At 37.6% G+C, this 23,506-nt stretch overlaps 1 protein-coding gene across 1 annotated transcript; it reads left to right on the top strand.

Annotated features, from left to right (window-relative positions):
* LOC100156793 (olfactory receptor 8S1-like) lies at window positions 3,944-6,430 on the top strand. The gene is given in 2 exon segments (XM_005664176.2): window positions 3,944-5,826; window positions 5,829-6,430. Coding segments are annotated over 2 exon segments (915 nt in total). The 5' UTR covers window positions 3,944-5,513.

The following is a 23,506-nucleotide window of genomic DNA, read 5'->3' as shown; positions in this document are numbered from 1 at the left end:
CCCTAAAAAAAGGAAAAAGTAAATAAAATAAATATAAGGGAGTTCCGCTTGCGGTGCAGCAGAAACAAATCCAACTAGTATCCGCGAAAATGTGGGTTCAATCCCTGGCCTCACTCAGTGGATTAAGAATCCAGGGTTACTGTGAGCTGTAGTGTAGGTTGCAGAGGTAGCTCGGATCCTGTGTTGCTGTGGCTGTGGAGTAGGCTGCCAGCTGTAGCTCCAATTTGACCCCTAGCCTGGGAAATTCCATGCCACAGGTGTGGCCCTAAAAATAAATAAATAGGGAGAGAGAGCAAAGGAAAAAATGTAAAAAATTAGAGAAAAAGGTAGAATAATAAACCAAATGAGGAGTAGAAAATTAAAAAGTCAGCATTATAAAATATGTGAATTAGCAACAGTAATAATAATAGAATAGGAATGGGCTAAAATTATCAGGGACTTCCACTTATGATAACTACTAGCTAGATAATTTGGGCCAACAAACATTTAAAATCTTTTAAAAAGCTGAACAGCATATTTTAAAGATCTGCTCTGAAGGTATTTGAAAGCTATGGAAGCAGTGAAGAATTATGGAGCCATCATCTCAAAGAAGAAGGAAGCTCAGAGGAATAAGCCTTGCATTTAGGGGTTTCTTTTTCCTGTAAAGGTATCTTGAAGAGGTAGTTGAAAATGTGAAGTTATCTTGACAATTTCCTAAAGTTAGTGGGGGGAAAATGGAATCCAAGGACCACCAAGGGGTGGGTTGGAACCTTAAGGGGCCACACTCTGAATAGGCAGAGTGGATTGGAAACAGGCCAGCTTTGTGTAGACTAGAGCCCGACTTCATTTCAGCCCCCAGTTTACATGAGCGATTTACCTGAGAGTCATCCAGGATCATCGCTAATGTCCTTTGCTCTCTGACCGAAGCAAGTAAAATGATTCTCTGGAGAAACAGAATATAATGCAGAACCTGAAGTTATTTCCATCATTTTTCATAATAACATTCTATTCTAAATAGAAAAAATGTAACAGGAATATGGGGAGACAAAAGCTAGAGGCAGTGAAAACATATTCAGACACGTAACTTTAAAATAAATAAAATATTCATGGAGATGAAAGACAAGATTGAGAATCTTGGCATAGTCCTCCTAGAAACTATTTTTAAAATTGACATGAAAATCCCAGAAAGGGAAAACTCAATGGGTGATTAAGATCTTAAAGGATAAATTCAAAGACAGTGTTGATGAGTGTACTAATAACTTGTAGGATGGACAAGAAGAACATATACAGTAAGGCATAGAAAGAATAAAGAAAAAACAGAAGAGTATGAGATACACAATGCATAGAAGGAGAAGAATAAGCATGGAGTCCTAAAGAAGAGAGAGAATTAGGTAATATATAAGTAAATAGGGCACTGTGTGAGGTAATGAATGAAAATGTTCCAAACTGAAAAAATATATCAACTACAAATGTTAGGAATCCTACAGCTAAATCCCAAGTATGATAAATAAAAAAGAAAGTCATAGTTTGCCACATTATAATAAAATTATGAAAATCAAAATATTAAAAGTGGCAAGAGGGGGAAAATAAGACAAATTAATTCCAAAGAAGTATGATTAGACCAACAACTGACTTCTCGAAACATTAAACAAGACAGAAGGTAACGAGGTAATATCTTCAAAGTACCAGATTAAAGAAAAAAACTCTCCCCTGTTAGGATTTTATGCCTGGTAAAACATCCTTTAAGGATGAAGGTAAATAAATATACCACTAGAAGACTAGCACTAAAGGAAAAATTAAAAGGAGTTTTTTTAAGGGGGAAGAAAATACAAGTGGAAGTTCTTATTTTCTTCAGGCCTATCTTCTGAGTCACTAATACCTCCTCAGCTTTGTCTAATTTGTGTTAAATTTATCCATTGATCTCTAGTTTCAGCTGTTGAACTTTCAATTATAGATATAAAAAAAATTGAGCTAAAACCAAAATGTCAAATATATAGGTAAATTTAAATTACCGTTGGCCTATAATTAATTATAATGTGGTATTTAATAATGTCTTTAATATCTGTAATGATTAAATATGTGACATTAACCAAATTATCTAAAGGTAAGCTATGAGTCACTTAGCTTCAATGGGAGTTCCCAGAGGGATCATCCGGTAACTGTTTTTAGCTAATGAGTCCAAAGTATGTATGCTTCAGACTGAGGTTTCCAGCAATCAGAATGGACCTAGATGTCCCCTGGGCTTTCAGGTAACACGTTGTCATCCCATTGGCCACCTTAACCCACAGGCCCTTCTGAATGGTCGACTTGAACCTCCTTGTTAGGATGATGGTCTTAGCAATGTATCAACGGTATTGGAGACGTGTAAAGAGGAGCTCATGCAGTTATTCTAGAGGACATATGAAAGAAGTTGCTTTATTACTTGTTAGGAATTTTAGGTTTTTCTTTTCTTTGTCTTTTTAGGGAGTCACTAAGGGATAAGAGTGCAGTGCTATCAAAGTTCGGGAGAGTTTTCTGAAGTCTTTATTTGCAGGGGCTTTTGAGGACTGAGCTTATGTATTTCTCTTTATGCACAGAACATCTTAAATAGAAAAATCAATGTCAGTTCATATGATGGGATAGTCATGGTGTATTTTTTCTCTTGTGAATTCTCCTGAGCTCAGAGCATGCCTGCCAGCTCAGAGAAACAGGATGTTTTGCACTAGGAAAAGAGAGTCTTGGTAACATTTTTTTTCCTGTTTTCTGATGTTTTGTCTGCCCTTGTGCTCCCTGTGTGAGACCCTCCTCCCCTCCATCCCCAGCACCTCCTAGTACCCTCATCAGGCCCTTCCTTTCTCTTTCCGTTCCCTCATCTTACCTTTGTTCCCCTGGGCTCAGGTAGTGCCCCTTCAAGCATCTCTGATAAGGTATTCACTTCTGTTACCTACAATGTTTTGATCTGCTGCTCAGAATTACTTCTGGTCCTCCTTTGGGGAAAATTAAACATTTGGATTAAAGGTGAAGAAAAGAACCTAATGATTCTTCAGCACCTTAGTTGTCTTCAGCACCACACTTCAGCTAGTAAGTTAAGTCTTCACAACGTTCCCAAGGTGATTATTTTCAGCTTTTGTTTCATTTATGGGACAATTAAGACAAGAGTTTTCCTATGTGGTACTGTATTCCTGTTTCTGGTGCTGAAAGCTCACATTATATCAAACACCTAGAAGTTTGGAGGAGCTAATACTTGAGAGCTGTCTATAAGAGGTGGGAGGAGATCAGGAAAATGATGGACTTTGGGCACCTCATGACTCAACAATAACCCTCTCGGAGCATCCAAACATATAGGGTCCAGAAGATAATTGTGCCTTTAATTACAGGTATTCCCTATAATTATGCAGTCAAAGGTATGTGGAAGTTTAGGATATGAAATATTGCATTGGGTAAACCTCTCCATTGGCAAAATGTTTCTCCAGTGCTCTTCCCACATCTGGTTTCATGCAAGCCCAGGGTGTCTAAATCCCTTACTGATTCCTAATCAGATATGTTTTCTATGGGTAGTAAAGCCCTAGACCATTCTCCTTCTGAGTTTCCTCCATTCACATATTCATCCACTCATTCATGCATTCATTTTAATTGTTAAATAATATTTTTGAACACCTCCTTTGGGCCAGTCACAGTGCTAGGTACTTTCATACGTCTCATTCTACAATGAGCTCAGGCCATCTTTCTTTGGAAATGTGATCTAGTCCGCTAAGTCCTAATTGTGAGGACAACTGAAAACTTATAGCAGTAACATTCTCAGAGCTGTTCCCATTCTCAGTTTGGATCCGAAGCATTCATTCTGAGAAAATGAAGAGTTGGTTATGTTCACTGAGTACAATGAAATTGTAGCTCCAGGTTAAAGAAAAATAATGTTTTTATTTATTTCTGTGACCGCCTCAAATAACACAGCTTACCAATACCTGTAAGGAAGTATGGCCCCTGATAGGGTACAGTTTCTAGGTCTGCCCTTCATGAAAATGCCATATGCAAGATTTTTCACTCTTCAGCTTTTATTTGTAGGATAATAAATTTCTCCAAAGTTTGAGGAATTTCTAGCACTAGTAAGTAGGGCTCCATTTAGAAATGAGTAAAAAATGGAAGGGACCTTTCTTTTTGCTGCCCTCCAAAATTATAATGGGTGATTCTCTGTATGTATTTAATGACTTGATTTCCAGTGTCTCCTGGCAACAATGGGATATTCTCAGGATGAATCCAGGTTGCTGTAGCTAGAGCTACAGTGTTGAGTGAAAGGGAAAAAAATAATAATAGGAAATTATTATAATGCCCACATAAGAGGAGTGTTGAGATTTTTAGAAATAATATGCACAACTCATGCTTTTATTTTCCTTTTTAGAAATCAAGAAAGAGCTCTCTGTCCAACAGGAATTTTCAACTCCATCTTAACAGTGAATTCTCACACTGACATTCAGACTTAGTCATCTTCTGGATCACTGGATATAAAAAAGTTTTTAATTCTGTGTTAGTTATTGCTCAACTAGGTGAGAAATATGAATCTCATTTCTAAGAATAGCCCTAATTCTGGGCATTGTCTGGATAAACATGGGAGAGGACTCAAGTCCTTTAAGAAACTGAGTGTGTGGGTCTTGCAGTGTGAACATGAGAGACAGAGCAGGACGGGAAGGGTCGAGGTGATGGAGTCATAGTGTTGAAGGGTTATCCTGAGTCTGGTTGTAAGTTGGAATAGAGAATAGAGGAAAAGAAGGCCAAACTTGAGAAAGTTATGGATGGCCTATATTTACAAATGGCACGAAGGCACAGGCAAGGGCTGATTGTAGTGCAATCTGCATAGATTGTACATGCTGGGCATGGAGATTGTGAGCAGAGTATGTTCCCATCTTGGTCAGCAGTTTCCTGTGATCAGTTATATGACATCTGGGATATGTCTATGCTGTTTTCGCTCTAATTAATTCCCTTTCTCCCCACTCTGCAAATCTCCAGCCACTGCCCCTCTTCACTTTCCATTAATGACCGTATTTAAAAATTTAGTGAAAAACAAAAGCCATTAGGTGAGAACTGCTTCCTTCCTAATGCCAAATCTCCTGGCTTCATGCACATTTGATGAAGGAAACCCTCTCCCACCTTTGGCCTTGCTCTGCTTCTACTCTGAGACCCAACTGCTTTTGGAGACATCATTTCTGCAATTTTCTCTTATTCTTCCTGCAATTTTCCCTTCTCTACTAGTTTATTCTCAACAGTTTACAAACATCCAACAGTAATTTTTAATAATGAAACAATAACAAACTCTAATACATTAAAGAAAGAACAGTCATGGTGGTAAGGGAGTTGATCTAGGGTTGGGATCCCACAGAAAAGATTCTTATAGGTTTGGTAAATCTAGAAACTTAGGGAAGTTTGTCATTTTGGAACATAAATTTTTGAGCAGGCATGAAACTTTGTGAATGGAGAGAGTTAATACACGTAGGTATATGTTAGACCTAGGAAGAGACTTCACTTGATTTTCTTCTTGCATTCCAAAGACAACACTGAAGGCAATGGGAAACCACAGCGTTGTCTCAGAGTTCATCCTCCTTGGACTGTCTGCTGACCCCCAAATCCAGGCTCTGCTCTTTGTACTGTTCCTTGTCATTTACATCCTAACCCTGATGGGGAACCTGATGCTGCTGCTGGTGATCTGGGTGGATTCCCAGCTCCACATCCCCATGTACTTTTTCCTGGGACAGTTGTCCTTCCTAGATCTCTGCCACTCCTCTGTCACTGTGCCCAAGCTGTTGGAGAACCTCCTGTCAGAGAAGAAAACCATCTCAGTAGAGGGCTGCCTCGCTCAGGTGTTCTTTGTGTTTGCCACCGGGGCACCGAATCCTGCCTACTCACGGTCATGGCCTATGACCGCTTTGTTGCCATCAGCTCCCCTCTGCTCTATGGCCAGGTGATGAATAGACAGCTGTGTATGGGGCTGGTGTGGGGCTCCTGGAGCTTGGCTTTTCTGGATGCTCTCATCAATATCCTTGTAGCTCTCAATTTAGACTTCTGTGAGGGTCAGAATATCCACCACTTTAGCTGTGAGCTGCCCTCTCTCTACCCTTTGTCTTGCTCTGATGTATCTGCAAGTTTTACTGCCCTGCTCTGCTCCAGCCTCCTACATTTCACTGGAAATTTCCTCTTGATATTTTTCTCCTATGTTCGCATTTTGTTCACCATCCTGAGCATCAGCTCCACAAAAGGCAGAAGTAAGGCCTTCTCCACCTGCTCCTCCCACCTCACTGCTGTGGTCTTCTTTTATGGCTCAGGTTTACTCCGATATCTCATGCCAAATTCAGGATCCACTCAAGAGTTAATCTTCTCCTTGCAGTACAGTGTGGTCACTCCCATGCTGAATCCCCTCATCTACAGCCTGAAGAACAAGGAGGTAAAGGCAGCTGTGAGAAGAACATTGAGAAAACGTTTCTAGTACTTCAAATCATAGACTAAAAAAATCAGAATGATGAAGAAATTGGATAGAATTGGCATAAATGGTGCTAAATCTTAAGAAGAATTCTCAGATACAAGGGTCTGCAACATGCCATACAGTTTTTCTTAAAAGTACTTACAAAAAGGTAGTTATTTTCTGGAATAATACCAGTTCAATCCAAGTTAGAGGAAGGAGGATAGATAAACATTTTATCTGGCAGCTTTTCTTACAAAAATATCTAATTTATTACACACAGTATGGTAGACATTGTTATTGCCAGTTTAGGTTATCTTTGTCATTCTTCCAGTAACTAAACACCATGTGTTCATTATGGTTCCAGAGAGATTGTTGGTCACGGCGTCCTCAAATCTTCCCCCTCCTCCTCTCATTATTCACTCATTCTTCCTGACACAGTGGCTGGTAGAGGAATGAGCACATGGTCAATGCGGGACCATTCATTCTCTTAAGATATTTGAAATTGTTCATTGAACTTACTCGTGTCCAGTAGAGACTACAAATAACATATTTATCTACTTCAAACCATTTACCTAATGGCCAACCAGCTCTGGCTGTAACAAGAGCAGATTCCTGGCTCTTACATACTGCTCCACACGTAGCTCTGCCACTCAGCCCTGACAATGCTGCAGAAAAGGCAGATTGTGAGCAAGTCAGCTGCAGAGCAAGTCCTGCACAGGGCCTGTGACAAATGCCAAGGAAAAAATCAAAAGAATTTTGGCAAAGACCCCTTAGATCATGAAACATAGATCACTAGGGAGAAAGAGATTTAGGAGAGGTGTATGAAGTAAAATTATCATGGTCAAAAAAAATTTTTTTTTCTGAAATTACCTTTGGGTTTTTACAGACCATCAGCTGTCATCCTCCGCTTCAGTTTGCATTCCCAAGAAGCAGAGGGTATAAACCCAAGGAGATCAAGGACATTTTCTGGCATCTCCACTACTTTTGCAAGAATATTAAAATAGTTTCAAACATTCTTGTTGCACAATAAATATATTTTGAATGTATAAATCATGAGCAAATAAATGGAGAATATATTTAGCATGAGTTCTCTCCAGAGGGGCCCTACTGCCAAAGCAGTTTGAAATCATTCTATGAGTAGAATAGTCTACTGTGTGAGTGCCATTGTCTTCCTTCCTAGGGAGCCTAGTTCAGGTCCACAGACTCACACATGGTATGGCCGTGGTTCGGCAAGGTCGTGGTTGTGTGAAGGTCCAACAACATTTTCATTCACCAAGGCTGATTTGCTGTTGCCGTTGGTGAAAATTATTTTGCTGAAGAGCACACACGAATTTTGTTAGATGTGTTAAATGTAATTATCAGATATCTTCTATTACTTGTTTCTGTCATGAATTAAAGATTTAATTACATTCATGCTTGGTTACTTCTAGTATATAGGAATGCTGTGGCATTTTGTATACATATATTGTATCTGTCAACTTTGTTGAACTATCTTCCTAGTTCTAGTGGCTTCTTTATGGATACTGTTGGATTTTTAAAATCACATTTTAATTATTTCATCTTAAATAATGAAAATTTTTCTTTCTTTCTTTCTCTCTCTCTACATATGCATAATTCAGTGGTCAGGACCTCTACTACAAGTGTTTATCTATTGGTGTTAATAAGAGTGCTTCTAATGTTTCCACATTAAGCATGTTTGTTCTGTTTCTAATACCTTTAACCTATTACAAGAGTTCTAACAATATTTTGCTAAGAATTGGTATGAAATCTTATCAAATACTTTTCCTGTTTCTCTTAAGGATCAAGAAATTTTTCTCTTTTGTTTACTAATGTGTGGTGTATATTACAGAATAGGCATGCAGTAATACATGTTGATTAAAAACTAAATTGATTAAAATAGTCATATGGTTTTTATGATTTAATTTTTAATAATAAATTGTATTCTGGTAGTAAAGAAATCTTACATTCCTGGAATCACCTTCCCTAGCTAGAGTAGTAAAAATTGAATTAACTTTTGCCAATATTTAACTTAGGAATTTCTTATTGATGTTCGTAAGTGAGATAGTATAATTTTTTTTCTTGGCTTCATCTGGTCTGTTCTTTTAAACAGCTTTATTGAGATGTTTCACACATCACAAAATTCACCTATTCAAAGTGTACAATTCAGGGGCTTCCAGCAAATTTACAGAGTTGTGCAACCATCACTACAACACAATCTCAAAACATTTTTATAACCCAAGAAGAAACCGTGTACCCATGGGCACTCATTATCCATTGCCAACCTGTAACCCAGGCCTCCGCCCTAGGCAATCACTAATCTACTTTTGCTTATATAGATTTAGCTATATTGCCTATATTGGACATCTATCTTGACATCAATAGTAAGCTTTCTTTCACCTTTGTATTTTCTTAAAATACTTGTAAAAAAAAAGGGATTATTACTTCCTTGAAGGTTTTAAAAAATTCACCGATAAAATTTTAAGGATTTCGTGTCTTTTTGGTGTTGTGGAGGAAAAATTTTTTGATTGCCAGTTTATTTCCTAGTAATTAGTGATGTATTGAGTTTTTTATTTGTCCAAGAGGTAGTTTTAGTGATTTGTAATTTTTGGCTGTTATTTATTTAGTGGGTTTTTTTTTTTTTTTTTCTGTTCTTTTTTCCTCCCCTTAAGGGGGTGAAAAGGAATAAGGAAGAGCCAACATTCTTTTTTTTTTTTTCCCCCTACAGTGTCTAGTTTTGCTTTAAAAGTCATAGCACAAGCCCTTTGTTTGTTTCTCTAAACCTAAGTCTATGCTGAAGAGAGAATGGCAGGTTTGCCCAGAAGGCCACACGCCTTTTCTGGCCTTCAAGGCCATGTGCCTTCTTTAACAAGCAAAGATTTTTAACACATGGGTCGGAGTGGTGACCAAAAGCGAAAAGAGTTTCCAGTCCAAGCCTCCCAGAGACATTCCTGCCAACCTCCGCTCCCTCTCCCGTCCCAATGGAGGCTGAACGACTAGGAAGCAGATTCCCTGCAAGGCCCTGGTTCTGGGACAGCTGTAATTGGAAAGGGAAGTGAATTGGGAACTTGAAGGTTCCATCCTGCCACTTCCCCCTACTCCCTCACAGAATTTCTCTGTAAAGCCAGATGGGGTTGGGGGATGGGGAAGGGAAGGGGCGAGGCACACCCCCACCCCCTCCCCACCCCTCTCCCCATACCCACCCCCAGCTCGCTGCCAAAACTTGCGGCCCACCCTCCAGGCTTTCTTCCCAGGGTAAGCAAAGGCCCAGAGGACGACCACCTGCCTCTTTCCTGCCCCTTTTCAGGGGACCCAGGGCTCAGCATGCTTTCCCTGCAGGGAGGGGGAGAAAAGACCCTGCCTGGTTGGTTATCAAGTGATGTCAGGAGGCTGGGAGTACTTGCTGGCCTCTGTCCTCACCTGTGAGGGTATATTTATACCTTAATACCACTCTTGCCCCTGCTGCCCCCCACCCCAGCAGCTTTCTTTGATCAGTTGAAGGAGCTGAAGTTTGAGTAATTCCTTTATGGGGTCTTGAAGTATAAATGCAAGTATTTATTGCGTGTGGCTCAAGGCCTCTGCCTCCAGGGAGGCGGAAATCAGGAGGTGATTGTCAGGGACAGGTCTGCTCCAGGAACACTGTACTCAGCCCGAGCGTCATCCATTGCGCTGGGCAGTTTCGAGTTTGCAATTGGGGTTTTTCAGTGAGCTTTTCTTCTTCCCCCAAGCTAATTAGACATTCTCCTCAACCATCCCTTCCCTCCCCTTTCCTCACATACAGTAGATTGGCTATTAATTACAAGGGCTATTGATAAGGTAGGAGGTGCCCTGGCCTCTCCTAGTTGTCACCTGCCCCAGTCCCCGCTTTTCCTCTGCCCTACCTTCCTTGGCTTCCTTTTGTTGTAGCAGGAATGCTTCCTAATGGGGGGAAAAGCTAATCTGCCTGGTTACAACCATTGTGCAGTGGCAGGAGATCCAGAGCTATTGGCTGCTATTGGCTACTTAAATAGAGGGAAGAGGGACCCATTTAATGTCTAATTTAATTGGCATTTTGCTGGTTATAATTTTAAAATGCTTTTTCAACATTTAATTTAAAAATTAAAAACTTCAGACATACAGCCAAGTTGAAAGCAGTCTACCAGTAAACATCTGTATAATCAAAATCTTAATTTTACGTAAATGCCTTATCACGTACCTATCCATCTATCCGTTTATCAATCCACCTTTTTAGTTTCTTTCTTTCTTTTTCTTTTTTTTCTTTTTGGCCTCACCCTTGGCATGCAGAAGTTCCCCTGCCAGGAATCCAACCTGCACCAAGGCAGGGATCTGGGGCCACACAACCCAGGTATTTAACCTGCTGCCCCACAGGGAACTTCAATCCACCTTTTTCTAGTGCATTTCAAAGAAAGTTACAGATATCAGTACACTTCACTCTGAATACTTCAGCATGCATATCATTAACTAGAGTTCAAATTTTACTGCTCCTCTTCTTTTTCTTTTGAGGTAGTTTTACATCCTGAAGTAGTAAGAGTGTTATTCAATGAGTTTTGATGAATTCAAACTGCTGTGTAATTCAAATCCCTATTCATATATAGGGCGTGACCAAGGCCCAGACTATCTCATGTCCCTTTCCAGTCAATTTTGTCCCCACTTCACTTGTAAACCACTGTTCTTTTTCCACTATACATTAGTTTTGCCTATTGCAAAACACCATATAAGCAGAATCATATCATTATGTATGGTTTTGTGCCAGGCTTCTTTCACTCAGTATGTTTTTGAAATTCATCCATGTTCATGTGTCAGTAATGTGTTTTCCTTTAATTGTTGAGTGATATACCGTTGTATAAATGTATTACCACATGTTTATTCTGTAGGGTTGTTTCCAGTTTGGGGCTACTATGAATAAAGCTGCTATCAACTTTCTTGTAAAAAGCCCTTTTTGTGCACAATTATTTTCATTTCTTTTGGAAATATCAAGTATTAGAATTACATGGTCATAATACGTATAAGTTTTATAAGAAACTGTCAGATATTTCCTCAAAGGGTTATGTCATTCTATGTCATTCTACCAATAGTGTTTGTGAGTTCTGGTTGCCACACATTTTACCAGCATTTGATGTGCTCAGTCTTTCTTTTAGCCATTTTTGTGGATTTCTGGTGAAATATCCTGTGATTTTTAGATGGCATTTCCCTGATGGCTAAAGATGTTGAACACTATTTCAGGTGTTTAATAGGCCTTCATATACTTCCTTATATGAAATAGTTGATCAATACCTTTGCTTGTTTTTGAATTGTATTTTTTATTAAGTAGTAGGAGTTTTTAAATATATCTTGGGGAGCAGTCCTTGTCAAATCTGTTTTGTATTTTCTCCCAGTCTGTGGGTTTTTTTAAAAAATTATTTTGTATTGTCTGTATTGTCTTTTAAGCACAAACTTTTTAATTTTGATGAAATCTAATTTTTTTCCTTTTTTTATTTTAATGATTTTTATTTTTTTCCATTATAGCTGGTTTACAGTGTTCTGTCAGTTTTCTGCTGTTATAGCAAGGTGACCCAGTCACACATACATATATACATTCTTTTTTCTCACACTGTCATGTTCCATCATAAGTATAATTCATTTTTTTCTATTGTACTTCCTATTTTTTTCTACCTTAAGAAGTCTTTGCCTAGCACAGGGTCACAGAGATTTTCTCCTGTGTTTTTTCTAGAAGTTGTTTGTTTTTATTGAGATATAATTGACATATATCATTATATTAGTTTCAGATGTACAACAAAATGATTCAATATTTGTATATATTGAAAAATGATCACCACAATGTAGTTAGCATCCATCACCATATAGTGACAGTTTTTCTTGTGATGAGAACTTTTAAGATTTACTCTCTTAGCAACTTTTAAATATGCAACACAGAATTATTATTAACTTTAGTTGCCATGTTGTACATTACATCCCCATGACTTATTTATTTTATACCTAGAAGTTTGTATCTTTTGACTCCCTTCATCCATTTTGCCTACTTCCCATCACCTCACTCAGGTAACCATCATTGTTTCTGTGTATTTGTGAGCTTGATGAGTTTTTGTTTGTTTGTGTTGTTGTTATTGTTTATTTATTTGTTTTAGAGTCCACATGTGAGTTCCTATAGTCTTTCTTCATCAAACTTATTTCACTGAGCATAATATATATTGTCACAAATGGCAAGATTTCACTTCTTTTTATGGCTGAATAATATTCCATTGTATATGTATATATACAATGTATATACTACACCACACTATCTTTATCCATTCATCCACTGATGGACACTATGGTTGTTTTCATATCTTGGCTATTGTAAATAAGGCTGCAATGAACATGAGGGTACATATATTCTTTTCCAATTAGTGTTTTAGTTTTTTGGATAAACACCCAGAAATGGAATTGCTGGATCATATGGTAGTTCTATTTTTAATTTTTTGAGGTGCCTCTATACTGTGTTTCTTAATGGTTGTACCAGTTTACATTCCTACCAATAGGGCCCACAAGAATTCCCTTTTCTCTATTTGCCAGTACTTGTTCTTTCTTGGCTTTTGATACTAGCCATTATAACATGTGTGAAGTGGTATCTTACAGTGATTTTGATGTGCCTTTACCTGATTATTTGTGATACATTACATGTACCTATTGTCTCTTTGTATGTTTTCTTTGGGAAAATGTCTATTCAGATCTTCTGCTCACTTTTAAAACTGGATTTCTTGGGGTTTTGTTTTTTTTTTTTTTTGCTATTGAGTTGTATGAGACCTTTATGTATTTTGGATATTAACCTTTTATCAGATACGTGATTTGCAGGTATTTGCTCCCCTTCATTAGGTTAACTTTTCACTTTGCTGATAATTTCCTCTACTGTGCAGGCTTTTTAGTTTGATATAGTCTCACTTTATTTTACTTATTCTTGATGTAAAAAGTTTTCCATCACTTTATTTTCTTGTTAGTAATATTTCTATACTCTCCAAAAGCTTTTAACATTTAAAAAAGTCTTTGATACTACTGTTTCACACCCATTAGAATGGCTGTTATCAAACTGAGAAAATGACAAGTGTTGACAAGGATGTAGAGAAATTGGAACACTTATGCTCTTTTGGTGGAAATGTAAACTATTACAGACACTATGGAAAACAGTATGGATGGCAATTTCTCAGAAAAAAATTAAACATAGAGTTATCATATGATCCAGCAATTACAGTTCTGGCTGTATACCCCAAAGAATTGAAACCAGCGCCTTGAATGGATTATTTTACAGCCATGTTCATAGCAGCAATATGCATAAGCATCAAAAATTTGAAGCAACCCAGTCATCTGTTGGCAAAAGAATAAACAAAATATGGGTATGCATACTATGGAAAATTATTCAACCATAAAAAGGAAAGAAATTCTGACACATGTAACAAAATGGATAAATCTTGAGTACATTATCCTGAGCTAAATAAGCCAATCACAAAAGGACAGATATTATATGATTGTGCTTATGTGGGGCACCTAGAATGGTCATATTCATAGAGATAGAAAGCATGATATTAATTGCTAGGAGGTGAGAGAAGGAAGAATAGGGAGTCATTGTGTGAAAGTTTCAGTTTGGGAAGATGAAAAAGTTCTCCAGATGAATGGTGGTGACAATTGCATAACTATGTGAGTGTACTTAAGGCCACTGAACTATACTTTTAAAAATGGTTAAAATAGTTTAAAACAATCTTTGATATTTGTCAGTTTCAATAGGATATACTTTACTATTGATTTATATTTATCCTGCTTGATATTAATAATATACTTTCCAATAAATAAAATGTCTTTATTTATATAAAGATCTGTGGTTATTTATTAAAATATTTGTTCTCTGCTATTCAGTTCCGTTTTGGAGTTTTTGGAGTCTCAATAGGGCCATATAATATATGCAATTTCCCAATCTTTTTTTTTTTTTAGGCCCACACCTGTGGCATATGGAGGTTCCCAGACTAGGGGTTGAATTGGAACTGCAGCTGCCAGCCTACACCACAGCCACAGCAACATGGGATCTGAGCTGCATCTACAACCTGCACCACAGCTCACAGCAACACCAGATCCTTAAGCCACTGAGTGAGGCCAGGGGTCCAACTTGCCTCATCATAGATACTAGTCAGGTTCATTACTGCTGAACCACAATGGGAACTCCTCAATCTATTTTATATGTCTCTTAAATGTTCTTCCTTTTTAATGTTTTATTTTTCTATGTTGCATTCTCAGAGAATTTTTTAGTACTATCTTCAGAGTCACCCATTCATTTGTAACCAAATTTTATTCTATTACAGTTTTAAATCTTAATGAGAATAATTTTAAAGATATCTAATCATTTATTTCATTAGCTGTTTGATCTTGGTTCATTTTTAATTCTTCCAAAAAATATTTGTAATGTTTAAACTGTATTATTCATTTAATCCCTTTAGTATCCTAAAAGCATGTATGCTAAAGTCTATGTTAAAGGGTTCCAAAATTGTAGTGAATTGATGATTTTGTTGGCTAGATTTTTAGTACTCTTTTCGTGTGTTTTAGAATTTTGGTTGGCAAACTCATTTTAAGAGTCAGAATTTGATCCTTCCCTCCCTCCCTTCTTTCCTTCCTTTTTCTTTTTCTTTCTTCCTTTCCTCCTTCCTTCCTTCCTCCCCCTCTCTCCCTCTCTATCTCTCTCTCTTTCTCAAGATGAATGGGCTTCTTAAGAAGTACATGACAATGTCCACTATAGGGTACCCATTACACCACTCAGATTTACACAGGTCTCACACTAACTTAATTCCACCATATAGACCTCTTTCAAAATTATTTTGGTCATAATTTCTGTAGGAAAAATTTATATCACAATTTGGGTTCTCCAGAAGTGAATGCTGAGTTGGAGCTTGCAGTGCAGGGTAGTTTATTAGAGATTAACACCTGTGACAGCAAGAGAGTAAGCATAATTGGGCAGAGGGAGGCGTTGAACTGTGATGCAGGTGTGATAAAGCTTTAGACGATCCATAGGAATCCTTGGAGTGACTACTGACCATTAGAGTTGTCCCCCCTCAGGCCAAAACAGCCAGGCCTTATACAACTACCTCACTTAACCAGTGGTGCAGTCTGTCCCTAGAAGAACATAACCTTGGGCAAGGTCGCTCCTTGTACCCGAGGCAGATACTGAAGGATTTCACAGCTGGGAACTGTCTGCTAACTGCACTCCCTGCATCTGGGCAGCAGGTCTTATTAAAGTGGAATCTGGACAGTTTATCTTTGTGTCTGCCACAACTACAAAAACAAGACTAATGGGAATTATAGCTCTTGCTGCTATGGTTAGTCCCTAGACCATAATTTATATTCCTCATTCCCTTCCCTAACACATCTGAGGTTCCCTTCACCATCAGCTCACATTTTCCAAACAAAGCATATGAGCCCTAAATTTCTGACCTTGCCAAGTTGGACTCTTGTAACTGCTGTGCCAAGAGACATTCCAAGGACTCTTGAGTGCCTCACATTTTGTTCATTATTCCTGTTGTAGCAACAGCCCTACCTCATGGTGATCATTGGTAATCGCCCTGCCATTCCTTCCTGCATCTCAGAGCTTTCACCTAGGATTAGTGCCCTGTTGCTTCAAGAACACTTCTTAGGTAAGACTTTAACTGCAGAGCTGTTGGTTTTAGAGTCTCTGTTATTTGTTTGTCAGAAATTGCCTTAACTTTACTCTCTGTTGAGAGTTAATTGCATTGAGCCTAGAATTCTAGATATATACTCTCTCTCAGCTTACTGTCATCTGGCTTTTGCTGATGTCTTGGAGAAGGTAAGCTTGGATCTAATGGCCATTCCCATGTAGATAATTGGTCATTTATTTTCTAGTTGCTTTGTTATACTCCATGCATTTGATATTCTATGGTTTCACTATCATGTGGCTATATTTACATTTTTTAAAATAATCTGCTTGGTATTTATTGGAATTCCTAGAATATTATAAAATCTTACCTCTTCTTCATCCTCTTGTGAACTTCTGCAACTCTAATTAGGCATGTTATATCTTCTCACCCTTATCATTGATGTCTCTTACCTTCTTCCTAATATTTTTAATTTGTTTGTTCTTAGAACTGCAGTCTAGCTCATTTCTTTGATTTAATAACACAATTTATCAGTTCTGTCTAAAACTGTATTTAGTCAGTTGTTTAATCCGTCCTTGAAATTTTGAGCTTTAATTATATATGTATGTATGTGCATGTGTGTATGATAGTTCTGTAATTTGTTTTTTTTTCCTCAAATGACTTCATTGTGTTCAATAATTTTTATTCCTTGATTACATCACCAACTTTTCTTATTTATAAAAGTATATTTTATATTTGGTAATTAATAATTACAGCATCAAATATCTTGGTACTTCTGATTATTGATTCTCATTCATGGTGGGATTTTTGTCAGTGTGTTTGATTTTTTTTTTAAATATGTGTCTCATTTTTCCTAGAACTTTATCTGTGGGAATACTTTGAAACTTGGAGTTGTATCACTCTAGTAAATTTGCATTTGTCTCTACAAATTGTCCCAGGATACAGTCAACTTGGAACTACTTAAAATCAAATTTCTCACTTGATATATTTAGAATCACATAAAGAAGCTGCAGTTTAGAAATATACTTTGATGTTATGACCATAAAATTTTCCTTTCCACTGAGAGCCAGTGGTGATACTGCTGCTTACTGAAACTTTTGGGTCCATTTTATACATAATTCTAAATTAAAATCCCCACCAAGTGTAGGCCCCAGGCTAAGGATAATCATTAAAGTAGAGCATATGGAGTTCAACAGAAACCCGTGGGATAAAAGTCAGATTTTGTACTCACATCATTGGGTTCTGGCTTTCATTTTGCTTTGACTTTGCAGAATCCTTCTCTTTTTATAAACTCAGAAATAAATTTTAAATGGTAACTTTAAAATACTATGTCCAGTGATATAACTTTTCCAGTTTCAGTAGTCATTGTAGGTATCCAATCTGCTATACAGCAAGGAAAAGGGATCCCTCTGCTATCAGAAAACTGTTAGAGCTCATCAATGAATTTGGTAAAGTTGCAGGATACAAAATTAATACACAGAAATCTACTGCATTTTTAAATACTAACAATGAAAGCTCAGAAAGTGAAATTAGGGAAACCAGACTCAACCAACCAGCAGGTGGACACCCCTTGTACGAAAACCCCATCCCCACTGCCTGTGGACCCCACCAACCCACCAGAAGGGCAGCACCAGCCTGGCTAGGCCCTAGCCCCACTCACTAGTAAGCCAAAACAAGCTTTGAGAAATGCCAGACCCTGCAGCTAGCTTGTCAGGAACCAGCCCCACCGCCAGTGGTCTGACACCACCTCTGGGACCTCTGGGACCTCTGGAACTCAAGACTTGGCTCTGCCCACCAATGGGACAGCACTAGCCCCAGGACTTAATTCACGAATCAGTGGGCAGGGAAAAGCCCCAGGATTTTCTGTATCCTGATTCCACCCACCAGTAAGCCAGCACTAGCCTAAGGGGCCTCCCAGGGTTCAGCAGCCAGCCTCCTTGTGACCCAGCCCCATGAATGAAGCTTTAATCCTCCACCCACGGCAGGGCCAGGTAATCATCTAGATTGAGAGCCAGTCAAGCTACCAGACTACCCAAAGTCATGAGCTTATCACTGAAGAAGGACCCATGCAGCCCACATGGGAGGCACCCCTAGAGCATATTGTTCTGGTAATGAGATAGAAGTGTGCTACTGAGACACATAGGATGTCTCCTACAAAAAGCCACTCTCCAAGGTAAGGAAACATAATCAACCTACCTAATACATAGAAATAAAAACATCAAGTTAGGAAAAATCAGGCGGCAAAGAAACATGTTCCAAACAAAAGAATAAGATGAAACCCCAGAAGAACTGAATGGAGGTAGACAATCTACCCAAGAAATAGTTCAGGGTAATGATCATGAAGATGATCAAAGAACTTAAGAATAGAATGGATTCACAGAGTGGGAAGTTAAAAGTTTTTAACAAAGAGTTAGAAAATGTAGAGAACAACCAAAAGAGGTGAAGAATCCAATAACTGAAATGAAAAATACACTAGAAAGAATCAACAGGTGAATTGCACCAAACATTTACAAAAGAGTTCGTATTTGTCCTTCTGAAACTATTTTTAAAAATTTCAGGAGTTCCCATCGCTGCTCAGTGGAAATGAATATGCTAGCATCCATGAAGACGCAGGTTTGATCCCTAGCTTCACTCGCTGTGTTAAGGATCCAGCATTGCTGTACACTGTGGATTAGGTCATAGATGCAGGTGGGTGGCTATAGCTCCAATTCAACCCCTAGCCTGGGAACCTCCACATGCCACAGGTGCAGCTCTAAAAAGACAAAAGACAAAAAAAAAATCCAAAAAGAAACACTTCCAAAAATCATTCTACAAGGCCAGCATCCCCCTTAATACCAAAACCAGATAAAGATTTCACAAAAAAAGAAAATTACAGGCCTATATCACTGATGAACATAGATGTGAAATCCTCAACAAAATACTAGAAAATGAATCCAGCAATATATTAAAAGGATCCTACACCATAACCAAGTGGCATTTATCCCAGTGATGCAAGAATTTTTCAATATCTGTAAATCAATCATTATGATACATCATATTACCAAACTGATGAATAAAAACCATATGGTCATCTCAATAGATGCAGAAAAAGCTTTTGATAAAATTCAACATTCATTTATGATTAAAAAAAAAACCTCTCCAGACAGTGGGCATAGAGGGAACCTACCTCAACATAATAAATCTATATATGATAAACCCAGAGCTAACATCATACTCAGTGGTGAAAAGATGAAAACGTTTTCTCTAAAATCAGGAATAAGACAAGATGGTCACTCTCACCATGTTTATTCTACATAAATTTGGAAGTACTAACCATGGCAATCAGAGAAGAAAAAGAAATAAAAGGAATCCAAATTGGAAAAAGAGAATTAAAACTGTCACTGTTTGCAGATGACATGATATTATACATAGAAAATCCTAAAGACACCACCAGAAAACTACTAGAGCTCCATCAATGAATTTTATAAAGTTTCAAGATATAAATTTAATAAACAGAAGTCTATTGCATTTCTATATACTAACAGTGAACTATCAAAGAAAAATTAAGGAAACAATCCTCTTCACCATCTCATCAAATAAAATATAATACCTAGAAATAAACCTGAGGAGACAAAAGACCTATACTCTGAAAACTATAAGACACTGATGAAGGAAATTGAAGAAAACACAAACAAATGGAAAGATATACCATGTTGGTGAATTGGAAGAATGAATATTGTTAAAATGACCATGCTACCCAAGGCAATCTATAGATTCAATACAGTCCCTATCAAAATACCAATGGCATTTTTTCATAGAACTAAAACAAGTAATTTTAAAATTTGTATGGAAACCCCAAAATCCCTGAATAGCTAAAACAATCTTGAGAAAGAATAACAGAGTTGGAGGAATCATGCTCCCCAAGTTAAGACTATACTACAAAGCTACAGTAATCAAACAATACAGTACTGGCACAAAAACAGACACATAGATCAGTGGAACAGGATAGAAAGCCCAAAAGTAAATCCATGCACTCATGGTCAGTTAATCTATGACAAAGCAGACAAGAATATATAATGGATAAAAGACAATCAATAGTGGAATTTTTTGCTATTATATTTAGTAAAGGAAGTCAGAGGAAGACAGATACTATTATATCACTTGTGTGTGAAATCTAAAATATAATACAGATGAATCTATATACAAAACAGAAACAGACTCACAGACATAGAAAACAAACTTATGATTACCAAAGGTGAGGGAGAGGGACAAATTAGGAGTGCAGGCTTAGCATAAACTATTATACATAAAATAGATAAGCAATAAGGATTTACTGTTTTGTACAGAGAATTCTTATAATAGCCTATGGAATATAATTGAAAAAAATGAAATCATTATGCTGTATACCTGAAACACAATATTGTAAATTAACTGTATTTCAATATGAAAATAAAAAATAATAATACAAGAAAAAAATGTTATACTAAAAATCCTACCCAGGGGAGTTCCATGGTGGTCTAGCAGTTAAGGATTCTCCATTGTCACTGCTGTGGCTCAGTTTCAGTCCCTGACCTGGGAATTCTGCATGCCACAGGAATGGCAAAAAAAAAAAAAAAAGTATCCACTATTGAATTATTGAATTTACTTGCTCAGGGTTAATTTGGCAAGATGTAAAAAAAAAAACAAAAAAAAACAAAAACAAAAAACAAAAAACTACTCGGTTCAGTAAGGAAATTTTAAAAAGACATAAAGGTGCAAAAATAATGTCTTTATCTTCAGATGACATTTTTGAATATACAGAAAATATAGGAGTTCCTGTTGTGGCACAGTGGGTTGAGAATCTGACTGTGGCAGCTCAGGTTGCTGCTGAGGCATGGATTCAATCCCTGGCCAGGCACAGAGGGTTAACAGATCCAGCATTGCTGCAGTTGTAGTGTAGGTCATAGCTGCAGCTGGGATTCAATCCCTGGCCCAGGAACTTCTATATGCCACAGGTTCAGCCATAGAAAAAGAAATTCTAAATCTAAGAATTATTACAACTATTTAGTGCATTTAGCAAGACAATATACAAAAAATGTTTGAGAAAAGGCATAAGAAGATGGTGGAATATGAACCTCCAATAATTACCTCCTCCAAATAAGCAATACCAGCACTGGTAAAAACTGTCAGGATCAGTTTTTATCAGAACTCTGGGAATTAAGCAAATGTTTGCAGCAATCCAGAGGGTGCTGCAGTCCATGAGGATGTGAGTTTGATCCCTGGCCCTGCTCAGTGGGTTAAGGATCCTGCATTGCTGTGAGCTGTGGTGTAGGTTGTGGATGCAGCTCGGATGCCACGTTGCTTTGGCTGTAGTAGCTCTGATTTAACCCCTAGCTTAGAAACTTCCATATGCTGCAGGTGCAGCCCTAAAAAGAAAGAAAGAAAAGAAAAAATAGGCACTCTCAAATAGAAAAGCAAGGTTTGAGATTTTAACTTGTACCGTTTCCATCCTCATTCTCCAGGTTTACGGTACTCATGAAAACTAATAGTCCATAATTGCAGTTAAAAAAACCCATCAACCTGGTAGAGGGCAGGATGGGATTGCAACGTCTTCAAAGCCCCATTTCCAGAGAATTTTTATTTCTTGAATTGTCTGGTGGTGCCCCGGAAGATGCTATTTGTGAGACTATCTTTATTTGACCTGAAACGGTGCTTTCCTTGTGTCAACGGCTCTCCCTGGACATGTTTGCCAAAACCAATTAGATTATATTGTTAGTGATGAAATGAAAAAAACAAAAAAACAAAAAACAACAACAAAAAAAACTAACAAACAATAACATTCTATCCGGCAAAGGTGTCATTCACATTTGAAGGAGAAATAGTTTTACAGACAAGCAAAAGCCAGAAGAGTTCAACACCACTACTTTATAAGAAATGTTAGAGGGGCTTCTCTAAACAGAAAAGAAAATGCTACAAGTGGAAATATGAAAATTACAAAAGGAGAAATCTTAATGGTAAAGGCAAACAAACAGTAAGGATAATATAAGCACCCCTTATAATTACTTGTGGGAAGGTTAAAAGGCAAAAGTAATAAACTCATCTATATCTTCAATAAGTAGATAAGGGATGTACAAAATGAAAAGATGTAAATATGATGGCAAAATATTAAATGTGGCAGGGGAGCAAAAATGTAGGGCATTTAGAATGCATTTGATCTTCAGAGATCATAAATTTAAAATAATCACATATGTATAGGTCATTATATATAACCTGTGGTAATCACAAGCCAAAACCCTATACTAGACACACACACAAAAGAGAAAGAAATCCATATATAATACTAAAAATAACCATCAACACATAAGAGAGCAAAAAAATAAGGAATAAAAATAACTACAAAATAACAAGAAACAGTTACCAAAATGGCAATAAGTATATATCTATCAATAATCACTTAAGTGTAAATGAAGTAAATGCTCGTTAAGAGATATAGAGTGGTTGAATGGATAAAAAACAAAAAACAAGACCCATGTATATGCTGCCTACAAGAGACTCATTTCAGATTTAAAGACTCACAGAGACTGATAATGAGAGTGTGGAAAAATATATTCCATGCATATGGAAATGAAAATAAAACTGGGGTAGCAACAGTCACATCAGACAAGATAGACTTTAAAGACTGTTGAAAGAGACAAAGAAGGCTGTTATATAATAATAAAAGGATCAATCCAAAAAGAGGTATAAATTATAAATATATATGCACCCAATATAGGAGCAACTAAATACATAAAGCAAATATTATCGATGAAGACAGAAATTAACACTAATACAGGAATAGTAGGGGACTGTAACACCCCAATTTCATCAATGGACAAATCATTCAGATAGAAAATCAATGAGAAAAAAATGCCCTTAAATGACACATTAGATCCTATGAACTTAATAGATGTATATCAAACATTCCATTCAATAGTAGCACAGTAACATTCTTTTCAGTTGCACACATACCATTGTCTAGGATAGATCATATGCTAGGCCACAAAACAAGCCTCAGTAATTTAAGAAAACTGAACTCATATGAAGCATATTTTCTGACCACAGTGCTACCTTAGGTGTGAGTTGCCTCCGAGTCTCATGGCTCAGCTCTTTCTTCAGTCATAGCTGCCCTCACTCCACTGTGGAAATGAACATAAAGCAAGAAATGGCTGAAGCATTTGTTCAACTCAGGATGGGCACATTAGGGAAGTCATGGGAAACTGGGTAGCCACTCTAGCAGTCTACAGTCCACCCTCTCCATCCTGCTTTGGGATTAAGCCAGTGCACACAGGCTCCTCACAAGCAGAGTCCAGCCTTCCCGCAACCTTCCCGTTAGTCCCACTGGCTTTCCAACCAGCCAAGGTGGTTTTCTTCCCTGTGTCAGACTCCAGGACTGGGGCAGCCAATATGTGGCTCCAACCACTCATTCCTCATGGCAGGTGTTTGCCTTTTCATCTGAATCATCTCCCAAGGGCACATGTCC

Source organism: Sus scrofa, chromosome 5, assembly GCF_000003025.6.
Source record: "Sus scrofa isolate TJ Tabasco breed Duroc chromosome 5, Sscrofa11.1, whole genome shotgun sequence".
NCBI classification, from domain to species: Eukaryota; Metazoa; Chordata; class Mammalia; order Artiodactyla; family Suidae; genus Sus; species Sus scrofa.
Note: the sequence above shows the minus strand (reverse complement) of the source record. Positions and strands in the feature narration are given on the sequence as shown.